The sequence below is a fragment of the Bubalus bubalis genome, chromosome 21, assembly GCF_019923935.1.
Source record: "Bubalus bubalis isolate 160015118507 breed Murrah chromosome 21, NDDB_SH_1, whole genome shotgun sequence".
NCBI classification, from domain to species: domain Eukaryota; kingdom Metazoa; phylum Chordata; class Mammalia; order Artiodactyla; family Bovidae; genus Bubalus; species Bubalus bubalis.
Genome location: NC_059177.1, coordinates 13,159,780 through 13,173,590, shown reverse-complemented (window position 1 = coordinate 13,173,590; position 13,811 = coordinate 13,159,780). Strand labels below are relative to the sequence as shown.

The 13,811-nt window shown below is 43.5% G+C and overlaps 1 protein-coding gene across 2 annotated transcripts; it reads right to left on the bottom strand.

Annotated features, from left to right (window-relative positions):
* Positions 1–6,455: 6,455 nt before the first annotated feature.
* On the bottom strand, positions 6,456–9,548 carry EIF1B (eukaryotic translation initiation factor 1B). 2 transcript variants are annotated; one of them, XM_006042579.3, is made up of 5 exons: positions 9,428–9,548; positions 8,623–8,724; positions 7,546–7,709; positions 7,230–7,331; positions 6,456–6,862 (listed from the first exon to the last, which is right to left on the bottom strand). In XM_006042579.3, exons 2-5 carry the CDS (start codon positions 8,651–8,653, stop codon positions 6,818–6,820), a joined length of 342 nt encoding a protein of 113 aa, XP_006042641.1. In that variant the 5' UTR covers positions 8,654–8,724; positions 9,428–9,548; the 3' UTR covers positions 6,456–6,817. The 2 variants fall into 2 exon arrangements, with proteins under 2 accessions (XP_006042641.1, XP_045019899.1); XM_045163964.1 differs by lacking the exon at positions 9,428–9,548 and having other exon boundaries at positions 8,623–8,931.
* Positions 9,549–13,811: the final 4,263 nt, after the last annotated feature.

Genomic DNA, 13,811 nt, shown 5'->3' with positions numbered 1-13,811 from the left:
AGTGGTTTGCCATTCCCTTCTCCAGTTTTGTCAGAACTCTCCACCATGACCTGTCCGTCTTGGGTGGCCCTGCATTGCATGGCATGGCTCATAGTTTCACTGAGTTAGACAAGGCTGTGGTCCATGTGATCAGTTTGGTTAGTTTTCTGTGACTGTGGTTTTCATTCTGTCTTCCCTCTGATAGAGAAGGATAAGAGGCTTATGGAAGCTTCCTGATGGGAGAGACTGACTGAGGGGGAAACTGGGTCTTGCTCTGATGGTTGGGGCCATGCTCAGTAAATCTTTAATCTGATTTTCTGTTGATGGGCAAGACTGTGTTCCCTCCCTGTTGTTTGACCTGAGGCCAAACTATGGTGGAGGTAATGAAGATAATGGCGACCTCCTTCAAAGCGTCCCACGCATGCACCGCACTCAGTGCCCCCAACCCTGCAGCAGGCCACTGCTGACCCTTGCCTCCACCGGAGACTCCTGGACACTCACGAGCAAGTCTGGGTCACTCTCTTGTGTGTGTAAAACTCCAGATTGTTTCTCAATGGGTGACAATTTAGCAGAAGCCTTGGTTGTTTTCTAGCTTAATCATCCATTCTCTGGAGGCTATAAACAGATGTCTCTGTTTACACTTGAATTAAATTCCTTCTATTAACACTGGGATAGATAATAGGTAAGGTGGCTTTATACATCCCCAGGGCAAGACTATGAAGGCATTTTCTTCTCTCTCCCAGGTAAAAGCAAACCGAAATATATTTCTATGGATTGCAATGATAAAAGATTGTTGGCTAGATCATTTTCTGCATAACATTTGAGGGATGACAAATTAAATCTGTCAGCTGATGCTTTAGTGATGTCTGCAACAACTTAAAGCTTCTGTAATTTACAAACCGTCAAGAGCGAACACAAGTGGCCACAAGGGGGTGGTAAAGGACTGCATACTTGCTCTTACCATCTTCCTCTTTGAGTTCAGTTCAGAAGGCAATGGCACCCCACTCCAATAATCTTGCCTGGAAAATCCCATGGACGGAGGAGCCTGGTAGGCTGCAGTCCATGGGGTTGCTAGGAGTCAGACACGACTGAGCAAATTCACTTTCACTTTTCACTTTCATGCACTGGAGAAGGAAATGGCAGCCCACTCCAGTGTTCTTGCCTGGAGAATCCCAGGGACGGGGGAGCCTGGTGGGCTGCCGTCTATGGGGTCGCACAGAGTCGGACACGACTGAAGCGACTTAGCAGCAGCAGCAGCCGTTCAGTCACTCAGTCGTGTCCAACTCTTTGTGACCCTATGGACAGCAGCACGCCAGGCCTCCCTGTCCATCACCAACTCCTGGAGTTTACCGAAACTTATGTCCATCAGTGATGCCATCCAACTATCTCATCCTCTGTTGTCCCCTTCTCCTCCCACCTTCAATCTTTCCCAGCATCAGGGTCTTTCCCAGTTCTTTGCCTCAGATGGCCAAAGTATTGGAGTTTCAGCTTCAGCATCAGTCCTTCCAATGAATATTCAGGACTCATTTCCTTTAGGATGGACTAGTTTGATCTCCTTGCAGTCCAAGGGACTCTCAAGTCTTCTCCAACACCACAGTTCAAAAGCATCAATTCGTCAGCACTCAGCTTTGTTTATAATCCAACTCTCACATCCATACATGACTACTGGAAAAACCAAAGCTTTGACTAGACAGACCTTTGTTGGCAAAGTAATGTCTTTGCTTTTTAACATGCTGTCTAAGTTGGTCATAGCTTTTCTTCCAAGGAGCAAGTAATTTCATGGCTGCAATCACCATCTGCAGTGATTTTGGAGGTCCCCCAAAATAAAGTCTGACACTGTTTCCACTGTTTCCCCATCTATTTCCCATGAAGTGATGGAACCGGATGCCATGATCTTCGTTTTCTGAATGTTGAGCTTTAAGCCAACTTTTTCACTCTCTTCTTTCACTTTCATCAAGAGGCTCTTTAGTTCCTCTTCACTTTCTGCCATAAGGGTGGCGTCATCTGCATATCTGAGGTTATTGATATTTCTCCTGTCAATCTTGATTCCAGCTTGTGCTTCCTCCAGCCCAGCGTTTCTCGTGATGTCCTCTGCATAGAAGTCAAATAAGCAGGGGGACAGCACACAGCCTGCCGGACTCCTTTCCCGATTTGGAACCAGTTGTGTTGCTCCATGTCCTTACTTACGTAAAATCATTCCCTTGGTACCCTATGGTGTTTCATTTCAACAATCTTAATCCATTGAGTAGGTTGCTGGTGGTTCTCATAGTTCTGAGTATCAGGTTAATGTTTCCTGTATTTTTAACAAGTTAATAGCAATTAGGCACCTAGAGTAGACATTAGTGACCAAGGAGTAGATGGGCCTTTTCCCTACTTCAAGGGGTTATGTGTGTGCTCAGTCGCATTCAACTTGACTCTCTGCAACCCCATGGACTGTAACCTGCCAGGCTCCTTGGTCCATGGGATTTCCCAGGCAAGACTACTGGAGTGGGTTGCCATTTCCTACTCTGGGGGAATCGACCCAGAATCCCTCAAGAGATTATACCATTCTCTAAATCCTTGGTGATGTTTTCCCCATGGAATCTGTCATGGGTGATGTGGATTAAAGTACTTTCTGATGTATCTCCACTCTCCAGACGGTATGTGGGTCCTTGCCCAGTAACTGAGGAGGTGGGCCTGGGGTCCTGATGATGGATGAAAGACGCATGGAGACAAACTTAGTGGTTAGCTAGCTTCCTTCTGGATCATCCTGTAGGCCCAGAGACCCTCCAGGCTAGAGCAGAGGACTGCAGCAGAAGCCCAGCTTGGAGGATCAAGATTACTTAGATTTCTAGTAGAGGAATTTAGCTTTGAGCTTTAGTCCACTTTGTGCACTGAATGAATGGTGTTTATCTCTATGTAATTGTTTTTTGCATGAAAAGAAGTCTGCAGGTTGTTCACTGGTTTGAGATGAAAGCACCATGATTCAGATCCTGCCCTCAGTTCACTGACAGATCTACTGCTCCCCCTGCTAGATTCAAAATCAGGCTGAGGAGCTAACAGGCCACCTCACACTGGCATCCTCACCGCCAATGCCCAGTATAAATTCCCCTTTAAGTTCTCCATAAAGACCAGAGAGGGCTTCCCTGGTGGCTCAGTGGTAAAGAACCTGCCTGCCGATGCAGGAGATGCAGGAGACGTGGGTTTGATCCCTAGATCAGGAAGAGCCCCTGGAGAAGGAAATGACAATCCACTCCAGTATTTTTGCCTGGGAAATCCCATGGGCAGAGGAGCCTGGCAGGCTACAGACCATGGGGTCACAAAAGAGTTGGATACGACTTAAGTGGCTAAACAACAGACCAGAGAACCCCACAGGCCACCTGTCATCTGACACAACAGGCCTGGATTAGCAACATCCAGGGACAGCGTGAGTTCCCTCCTCTGCTGGCACTCGTGCCCCCATGAATGGTTTTCCAGAAGTGAAGAAATACAGCCATTCCTCCAGCTTAGGGCTTTTCTTTTTCCAAGCTTCCACTATCCAGATGAAAAGGGAGTTAAATGCCCACATAGCCATGTGAAAGGAGCCATCAGTACTGAAGGCACCCTTACATGGACTTACTCCTGCTTGATTCACCAGCCGATTCACTCGGCCCCCGTGATCCCAGACAAGCACAACGTTGCGTGTCAAGCAAGGGCAGCTGGTCACTGTCCGCTGCGAGTGAGACTTTTCTTTGGTTTTAGATACAGCAGGGCCTTGCCTGCTTCCTTTCCTTCCCACGCCCAATTCTGGCTTGATGTGGGGAAACCTCACAGGCTCACTGAACAAGTCTGTGTAGGCAATCTAATGAGCTTGATTCTGCCTAAGCCCTGACTGCCCATTCCTTTCGCTGGAGCCCAGCTGGTGACAGAAGGCACACAGACGGCTGTTACCATTCTGTACGTCTCAAGTTATTTTGGTTAAGTGTATCTGATTGGGACTAGGACTGTTCCTTCCCTAAGATGAGAGCCACCCTCTCTCTAGGGTGGTTCAGAGAATAGCTCTTGAGTTCCTAAACAGGAAGGGGGCACCCCCAACCTCCAGGTTTTCCTCTGCCTCCTGTGGGGCCAAGATCCAAGGGCAGAGGGCATTGTTGCTATAGCAGCAGTCTACTCAGGCCGTGCCTCAATCAACCAAAGGTCAATTTCCCATTGGCTTCACCAAAACCTCTACGGAGCATAGAGGTTCAGGGACAAATCTACTAGTCCTCTACTCGATAGTTCAAAGTACAGATCACTAAAAATCTGCAGATCACAACCTTCCCACAGAGGCACAAGGAGATACCACTTGGCTCGCATTTTAGCTGCGTAGCTGCGTCTGTAGGACGTACTCTCCCACCTGTTCCACAATACCACCTCGTCACTTTTGCAGACAAGTGCTGCAGCTCTTGAAGCAGACAAGAACACTGAGCTTTGCTCTTAGCTATTTCTAAGGCTCCCTGTCAGACAGCTTTCCCACTTGAGGGGACATTGACTTTGACTGGTTTCAGTAAAATTGTAGAAACATGTAGCTATTTCTATTGTATTGCTCAAAGACAAGAAAGGTACACGATACTGTTCTTGCTCTAAGGATGAGGACTGCCCTATAGGTGACAAGTCCAAGCATGTATCTGGGGGCTCACAGGCCGAAGGATCAGGCCAAGAGCTTATCTCTGGGAAACAGTTTAACAAGCTTTCCCTTATCCGCCTATGTCCCTGTTCAATCAATCTCAACAGACAATTCTTTTCCCTGCACTGCCTCGGATCTCCCCAGATGAAGCAACACTTCAGTGTGTTAATGTGTCTGCTGTATTGTTTTTTCTGTTTCCCCAGCACCTCTCAATGAGAGATGGGATGGTTACAAAATGTTACAGGTAGAAAAGTAAAGATTTCTCAAATTAGAAGATTTCTCCCATGTCTCTTGGCCTTCCTGGTCAAACTGCTGTTTTTCAGGAATGAGCTTACCAAATTTGGCACCGTTTCCTGGTGTACTCACTTCTCAATATTCCCAGTCTCTCTCACTTAGAGGTAGAATGGGGTGAGAAAGTCACAAAACCTATCAAGTATCCTCCAGAGGTAAACTGTGGGGGCTGATTTTATTTTCCAAAAGCAGTACCATCAAAACAGAAGCAAGAATTCAGCGGGAACAGAATGTAGTGACATTTTCCACATCATTATCCCACTGCATTTAGCTTAAAAGCATGTGTCCATCCAACAGTTCCCTCCTTATCTGAGATTTCACTTTCTGCAGTTTGTTACCTGTGGTCCAAAACAAAATTAAATGGAAAATTCTAGGGATAAACAATTCATAGGTTTAATACTGGGTACCATGAGATGGAATCTCAATCTGCTCCATCTGGGCAAGACCTGATTCATCCCTTTCTCAAGCATATCTACACAGTATATGCTATTTCCCGGGTTTGATACTATCTGCCGTTTCAGATGTCCACTCAGGGTCTTGGAATAGATACTCCTTGGATACAGGGGTGACTACTGTAGATGCCTTTTTCTGTCTTGGCTAACTGGTTTTAAGGACAGTTTGTGAAAGTGTTAGTTGCTTAGTCCTTTGAACTCTTTGCGACTCTCTGGACTGCCTGCCAGGCTGTCTGCGCAATTCTCCAGGCAAGAATACTGGAGTAGGTATCCATTCCCTTCTCCAGGGCATCTTCCCAACCCAGGGAGTGAACCCAGGTCTCCTGCCTTGCAGGCGGATTCTTTACCATCTGAGCCACAAGGGAAGCCTTGTATAACTAAGCAAATAACGATGGCTCAATAAAAAAGCATAAGTCTGGAAATCAAAAAGAGGATAAGCAGCAGCAATCTCCTAAGAACCGTTAATTCTCTTATTTCTCACACTACTCCCAGTCCCCGTGCACTATTACCTGTGGTTCTTACTTCTTCTGGTGAAACAAATACAAACCAGGATTTAGTGAAAGAGTGTGACTTCTCTGGTTGGAAGCCCTTGGCTGGCACCCCAACTGTCACTTTCTAGCACTCTAGGGAAGTTAAGCCCAACCCCAAGCAATGTCTTTCTTCCATCTGTAGAACAGTAGTACCAGCCACCCACCCACCCACACTTGCAAGGCAGCACCTCTGACTAAATTTATGTCAGGAACCTACTTTATTGTCTGGCACTTAGAGACAGACTTATGTTGGCATACCAGTAATATAACCAATAAAAGAACCAAAAGAATTCTATGTGCTAATACTTAAGTTTAAACTATGTCATTTTCTTCTCAACAATTTAACAGTACTTTCTGATAAATTCTTGGTTTTGACTGAGTTTATATTTTTTCTACTCTTATTTTTAAGTCAGCGAGTAAAGAACAAAAATTACATATAACAAAGGTTCTCCTCTAGCTTTAACAGCATCTGAAATTAATCAGAAAGAATAAACAAAATGAGAACGCCAGTTATGAAAGACAAACTATAGGTGTACATTACTTGCTTAGATTTGGGAGCCTAACTGATCACAAAAGCACTCATAGTTTTTTTTTTTTTTATTGTTAAGCTGCAACATACATGGTTTAATACAACAAAAAAAATCTAATCAAGTGAAAAGTAATAAACGGAACAATAAACAAATAAACACTCAAAACAAAATCTTTTCCATTGGAAACATGTTAAGATGAATACGGGGTTTCATTACCATCTTACTGCAATTTTCTTATGTGTTACTAGCCTACATACCCCATGTTTTCTGTAATCATGCAGGTGTGAATGGAAGTTTGAATGATTAAATAAATGAAAAGTCCATTTACTGCAGAGAATCATTTCACAAGGCAGCCAAACTGGGTCAGAGAACAAAATTATTCAAGAAATCCTCCACGTATTTAGGTTCATTTTAGAATCCATGAACCTTAAGCTGTTCCTCCTTGACAATGCCAACCTACAAAATAAAATTTAGCAGAATCACTACATATAAAATCATTCCTAAGAAAACAGAGCAGTCATTAAAAAGTATCATTGTTAACAGGTCACTGCAACACTATTATTTGTGGCATGAACTGTTAATAAAAATTCAACACACATTTGAATATCATGACATGCCGCAAAACATCCTCAGTGGACCCAGGAATGATCAGGTCATTCTAATGACAAAATAAACTGGTACTCCTGTCTTCAAAATAAGTACAATTAATGTGCTTCATCCACATGATTTCTTACTAAAGAGGATAAAGTTATAATTCTTGTCACCCTTAAGTACAATGTCAGAAGCAATCTCAAGGCTGTACAAAAAGCACCCAATCACTCACCTCCAAGAGAAACTGGCAAATGTTTTTCCTTTGGTCACCTTGAAGCTGAATAACCTCTCCGTATTCCGGATGTTCAATCACAGTACCATTACAGGCAAATTTCTGAAGAAGTAGATTCAACATAACTGAATCAAATAACAATGATATTTTATTTTCACCCTCAGATTACCTAGATGTTATTAAGAGTATGAACATAGTTTCCTTGGGTCAAATCATCTTCACCCACACTGACAGTCGAGTAAGGTGTGGACCATAATCCTACTTAGAGGTGTGCTTCAATAACTACATTTTAATCTCTTCTTCCTAACACCTTTACCTTTTTGAAAGCTTTCACAAGTTTCTTTTTGTCATAATCATCCGCAATGCCCTGAACAGTAGTCAGTGTCTTCCTGCCGTTCCGTTGCTGGATTCTTATATGAATGTAATCCTCAGTCCCTGCCGGGAGTAAGTCGTCACCCTTAGTTGCATCAGCAAAGGGGTCTGCAAAGGGAATACAAAAAAATCCAAAGCAGGAAAATATCTTTTAGTTAGTAATTTCCAGATATATGGTTCGCTACAATCTAGACACTCAGCAAAGAAGGTTCTAGTGCCTCTGCTTTTTTTCTGCAGGTGGGGATGGGGGGGGGGGGGCAGTCATAAGCTTAGGTTGTTGATGAAACCGCTTAGGTACTCTCATAAAATGAGACTTTAAACAGGTATGCCCACCAATACCGGAAGAGAAAAACACTTACAGGTAGATATTATTATCGTTGAACATAATCCTGAGATTTTAAGACCTTAATTTTATAGCCACTATAAAAAATGTGCGTCATCTCGATTACATTCTGATGACAACAGAAAGATTCACAGATACCTCCTAATCATTTAACAGTAACTGCCTGGGAAAAAGATGCACATATCTCAATACAGAGTACTACACGTAGAGAACTGGACCACTACCCTATAACAGATTAGAGGCCTGATCCGCCGCATCTTCTACTAAATGCCTCCGACAGCCGCTCACAGAACAGCCCCGACCGCTAATGGACGCCGATACCCCGGCCCGGGCCGGCGTCCCCCTGGCCAGCAGCAGGGCAGGTCTGGGGGCGGCACAGGGCGGCAGGAGGCAGAAGCGAGGCGCAGGCCGGTCCGGGAGCGGGCAGGGGGCGGCACAGGGTCCGCGGCCGGGGCTCCGGGGGCCGTCTTCAGGGAGGGGGTCGCCAGGGGCCCAGTCGCCATCTTCTGGGCGCCGAGACAAAGCCCCACTCGGGGTGCGGGGAGGGCGACCGGGGGCCCTGCGAAGCAGGGGGTGGAGGAGCGGCCCCGTCGGGGGCGGGCAGCGGCGGCTAGACAGCCGGGAGGCGCGCGGAGGACGCGGCGGGCGGGAGGAGGCGGCGGGGCGACCCGCTCTTACCGAAAGATTGGAGGTTCTGGATAGTGGACATGCGATACTAGTGTGAGGCCGGTGTGGGGATAAAATTCCTGCGGGGCCCGCCCGGATCACCGTGTCAGGAGGCTGTAGTGGCGAAAAAACGGAAACAAATACGGAGACGCTTGGCCCCGGGGCTGGAATGCGGCTTGAGCGGCGGCGGCGGCGGCGGCGGCGGAAGCCGGGAGGAGGCAGGAAGAGGCGAAGGAGGAGGCGGAGGAAGAGGCGGCGGCAACGGATGCGAAGACGCGAAAGAAGAGGCGGCGCTGCGGCTTCTCCCACAAAATGGCCGACGGAGACTATTTAGCCGCGCCCGCCGCCCCTCCCACGTGACCCGCCCTCGCCGAGCACTCTGGGACTTGTAGTTTTCTCGAGGCAAGACAGTCCGGAAAGCCTGGAAAGGGTGGGCTTCCGGGACCTCAATTCCCAGCAGAGTGTGCGCCCCCCAGGGTGGCTTGGGCAGGGAAGGGTTTAGCGGGCTACCGATCTGTTTGGCTAGAACCCTCGTTGTCTAGCACTGTCCTCCTCGGTCTCTAGCACACTCTCCCTTGACTCGTCTTTTCTCGCCGTAGGGTGGCAGCCCGGAGGGGTCGGTGCTGGAGGGGTCAGGGGAGGGGAGGCGGATAATCTCCGTCAGTCACCCTCGAGGCCCTGGGTAATGTAAGTAAAATCGGGGTACAGGAGCAGAACAAGGCCCCAAGTCCCGGCTTTCGACTCGATGGACGCCCCTCATCACCTCCCTTCCCCATCTCTCGCCTCGTCCGGTTGCAGGAGCCCTGTTAGTTCCTACCAAGGGTCGAGGTGGGGGCCTCCTACGCAGGATTGTGCTGTCCTCCGAGTGTGTCTATCACGGTGGTTCTCAAACTAGCGTACACCTCCCCGAGGGCTTAAAATACAGACTGATAGACACCCCGGAGCTTCAGTTTTAGGACGTCTGGGGTGTGACCCAAGAATTTGCATATCTAACAAGCTAACAGGAGACGCTAATTCTACTGATCTGGAACCTCGCTTCGAAACCACTGCCCAGCTTCACCAAAGGCCTGGCATCCAGTGGGAGTCACATATATTCCCCAAGTCGACCGAATGCACCAGAAAATCAACCTGTCAGCTTAACACAGAACCTTGAACACGAAGGTTAATTGACAGAGTCAGACACCAGAACAGTAATATCTTCCTATCAAGCTATAAACAGAAAAACAAACCTTAGACTATGGGAATGGGCTCACCCAGTCAGGTGCTCAATTGTAAAACTTGGTTGGCCTTCTGGAAGCAAAGAGATAGGCTGAAAGTCAGGGATTCTTAACCTTGTTTTGTGCCATGGCAGTTTTGTGAAACCTATGGACCCATTCTCAGAATAATCCTTTTAAGTGCCTGAAATAAATGTTGGATTACAAAGGAAACAATGTTGAAATTAAAACCAATACATTGATAACATAGTATTGCTTCTTTACTAATGCCTTAATTGAGAAGATCTAGCAGCACATCTCACAAAGGCTGGAATTTCGAAAAGGTGACAAATATTTTGAGATGTCTGTAAGCATCAGAAATGTAATATGAAAATATCAGTGACTTCTACTGGTGCAAAGTTACAGATCCTTCAGATACTACTTTGATGTTGCCAGCATTCATAATAAAACAAAGGCTAACTTTTGTTTAGAGATTAGTGAAAATGTAGGTGGAGTCTTATTTTCCATCCGGTTTTAGGAATCCACTCTCCTCCCCACCCACTCACAGTTTTAGCTGTGGATCCACAATCTGAAGACCCCAGTTTAGAAACCTGGATTTAATAATCTTTTGTGATTAACTATGATAATAGTAAGTGGATAATTTACTATTATAAATAATTTACTATTATAAAAAATAATAGTAAATGGATAATTTATTGAGTACATACTATTTGCCTGTTGTAAGCTTTATACACAGTATATTAATCTTCATAGCCATTCTGTAACATAGTTATTCCTCTGTTTATACTTATGTAGAAGTGGAGGCTTTCATGGGTTAAATTATTTGCCTGAAGAATCAAATTGGCAACTCTCAGAAATCTGAACTACATTTTGGGGCTTTTAGTCCTGACTTAAATGAATGACACTTTTATTATCCAAACTAAAGTGTAAAGTGTTAGAACTGGTTCAAAAACAAGGAGAAGCAAACATTTTTTGTTGTTCATTTGTTGATTATTCCTACAGTGGCTTTCTAGTTTTGAACCTTTATCAGTGTGCTTTAAAGTAATTTTTAATACTTATTTGGATGAAATTTAAGAATAAACAAAATGCATAACCATTTCTGTTTTCTTTGTTACCAGACATCTCAAACTATTTTATATTATGTTTTTTCTTAGAAGGAGCCAAAAATGGTCCAGTCAAGGAAAAAAAAAAACAAACATAGAGAAGTTAAAAAAGATTCAGAAATCCTGGGGTATTCATGGTCATTACCTGTGTCAGGAGAGCACATACTTTGTTGGACCTACTGTTTACATCAGAGATCCCCAGGAACTCAGAAATCAAAGCCAACTATGAGTACAGGTTAAATACAATTGTGGTGATAGTCTGGAAAACTCTTCTGACTCTAGGCATCATTCTGACTTTGTGTTTAGACCTGACCTGTCCACTACAGGAGCCACTAACCACGTGTGGCTATTGAAGCCTTGCAGTGTAGCTACTGCAAATTGTGACGTGCTCTCACCCTAAAGTACACATTTGGAAGACTTAAATTGTCTCAATTTCACCTGTCTCTTTCTAGAATGTGGCTACTAGAAAATGTAATACTGCATATGGCTCACATACTATTTCTATTGGACAGCACTGGTTTAGAGTGAAAGGATCTGATCTATATGTAAAGTTATAAAAGGGACAAATTAAAGCACTTAAAATCTATTATTTTTATAATATCTCTAAACAATATCAGCCTAGTTTAAGGTGATTATTTTCTGCCTTATTTCCAAAGGGAGTTTAGATCATTTGCAGAAAACAGTAGTAGTGACTAAAGGAATCAGGGAAGATTTAAAAAAACAATGTTAGACTAGTTGAGAAATAAAAGCCCCCGAAGCTAGAGAGAAACCTCAAATCTGGCTTTTAACTTCCTAATGGTTAAGACAAAGAGAAAATCAGCTAGAAAATCCGTAGGCCTACAGGATGAAAACATACCAGTTGTGCAGGAGGAATGACTTTGCCTGGCTCTGAGCCACAGGCCGTGTTTTTCTTGGGCTCTCATAAAGGGGACACTGTGAGGTAGTGGACAGTGTCCCCGGTAGTCTGCCTACCGTGGAGACAATGGTGGGCTTTATGCAGCTGCTTCTCATATCAGCCAGTCATGAAGAGATGCTAACAGGTGAGGACCTCGGGTCCTTGTCCATCCAGAGGTTACTGATTGCAGCGGCCTCGTGAGGATGTGGCGCTCAGGTTTTCGGCTTCAGTGAGTGTAGCTCACCATCTGTCTCAGCTGCTGTGCTCTGAATTCAGCATCACTGAGGTCACCCCTCCCACCAGCTGTTCCTGGTGACTCAACAAGAATCCTAATCCAGGCTGGTTCTTGAGAGATGTGGGACTCCTTATGTAGGAGGACCTAGACCTAGTGTCTAGGTCAGAAAAAGTCACTTTACAACCTCAGCTATTATTGTGAACACTTGATTGTTATATTAGCAATGTGTGATACAAAGGAAATGCTTGAAAACATTATCAGTTAAGACATTTAATTCTTTTTTTGTCATTGAAGATAGTAGAATTGTGTTAGAGCAGAACTCACTATTATGAGCATTTGCATAGGCCAAAAGTAAAATCACATTTCCAGAAACCTACTTAACCTGCAGTGGGAACTTGAATGATAGATTATTGAAATTAATAGTAATGATCAAGGGTTATGCTATCATTAAAGAGAAGGGAATAGTAATTTGCTCAAAATGGCTAGCTTGTTATCTTCACTATCAAAAGATCCCTAATAATGTCAGAAAATACATGTTTTGGGGAAGAATAAATTTAGCACTGAACAATATGGGTATGTCATCAACAGATTAGACATTTCTTTCCTCCTAAAGGAAAGAAAAACAAATCAGTTAATGGAGGAAATGCTGAAACACTGGCTTCACTGGATTATTAAAGATTACAAAACATCTTTAAAATTCTGATATTATGGGCCTGAATCCTATATTTTGGCAAAATAATATGCAAGAAGAAGACAGGCATTTTTCAAAATCTTTAAAAAGTCAGAAAGTTTACTCCCATGGACAGTATTGATGACATACTCCAGAAAAAACTCAAAGAAGAGAAAGATGTAAATAAAAGAGCACAGGTACATAGAGAGATCAGTAAAGATTATGGTTATGTCTAAATCACATTGGTATGTAATGAGGGTGAAATATTTTATGGGTGACTTTTAGAAGAATAGAAATTTCATGCTTTTTTCAATCCAACAAAAGGTAAGAAAATGTAGAAAAGAGCAGCAAAGAAATCATATAGTACATTTAAAACACTAAATCATAATAAAGATGCTAAAAGTACATAATTACCAGCAATCACAAGCATGAATGTTGTATTTTTCTGTTAACTAAAAATGGCTGCAAAACTTTACCTAGTTGCTATTTATGATACATTTAAGGTCAAATGACAGAGACTGAAAAAGTTATTGCAAGCAACTCCTAGTTGAAAAGCAGTGTATAACAATATTACTATTGGGAAAAATGAATTCAAGAATTACATTAAGCAGGACAAAGAAGAATGGTTTATCTGGATCATAGTTATAATGGACCAAGAATAAGAGTCACAAACTTTTATATTCCTTACAACTTGGCAAAATGCCTATGAGGCAAAAAAAAGAAAAATATTGAGAAATTGATGAATTTGCAGTCATAATGGAATACAGTAACATTTGTTTCAGAAACATATGTATGGTAAACAAAAATTAAGATATAGATACATTTAATAATATAGATATTATAATATTATATTATTATAATTATAATATTGGCACAATAGATAACATGTAAAACTTTGTACCCAGTGTAAAGCATACCAATTGTGTTAAAACACCCAGGACACCCAAATGTCCATCAACTGATGAATGAATAAGCAACATTTGGTATATCCATAGATGGAATATATTCATCCAAAAAAGGAAGGATACATGCTACAGTGTGGATGAACTTTGAAAACATGAGGCCAAATGAAAGAAGCCAGTCA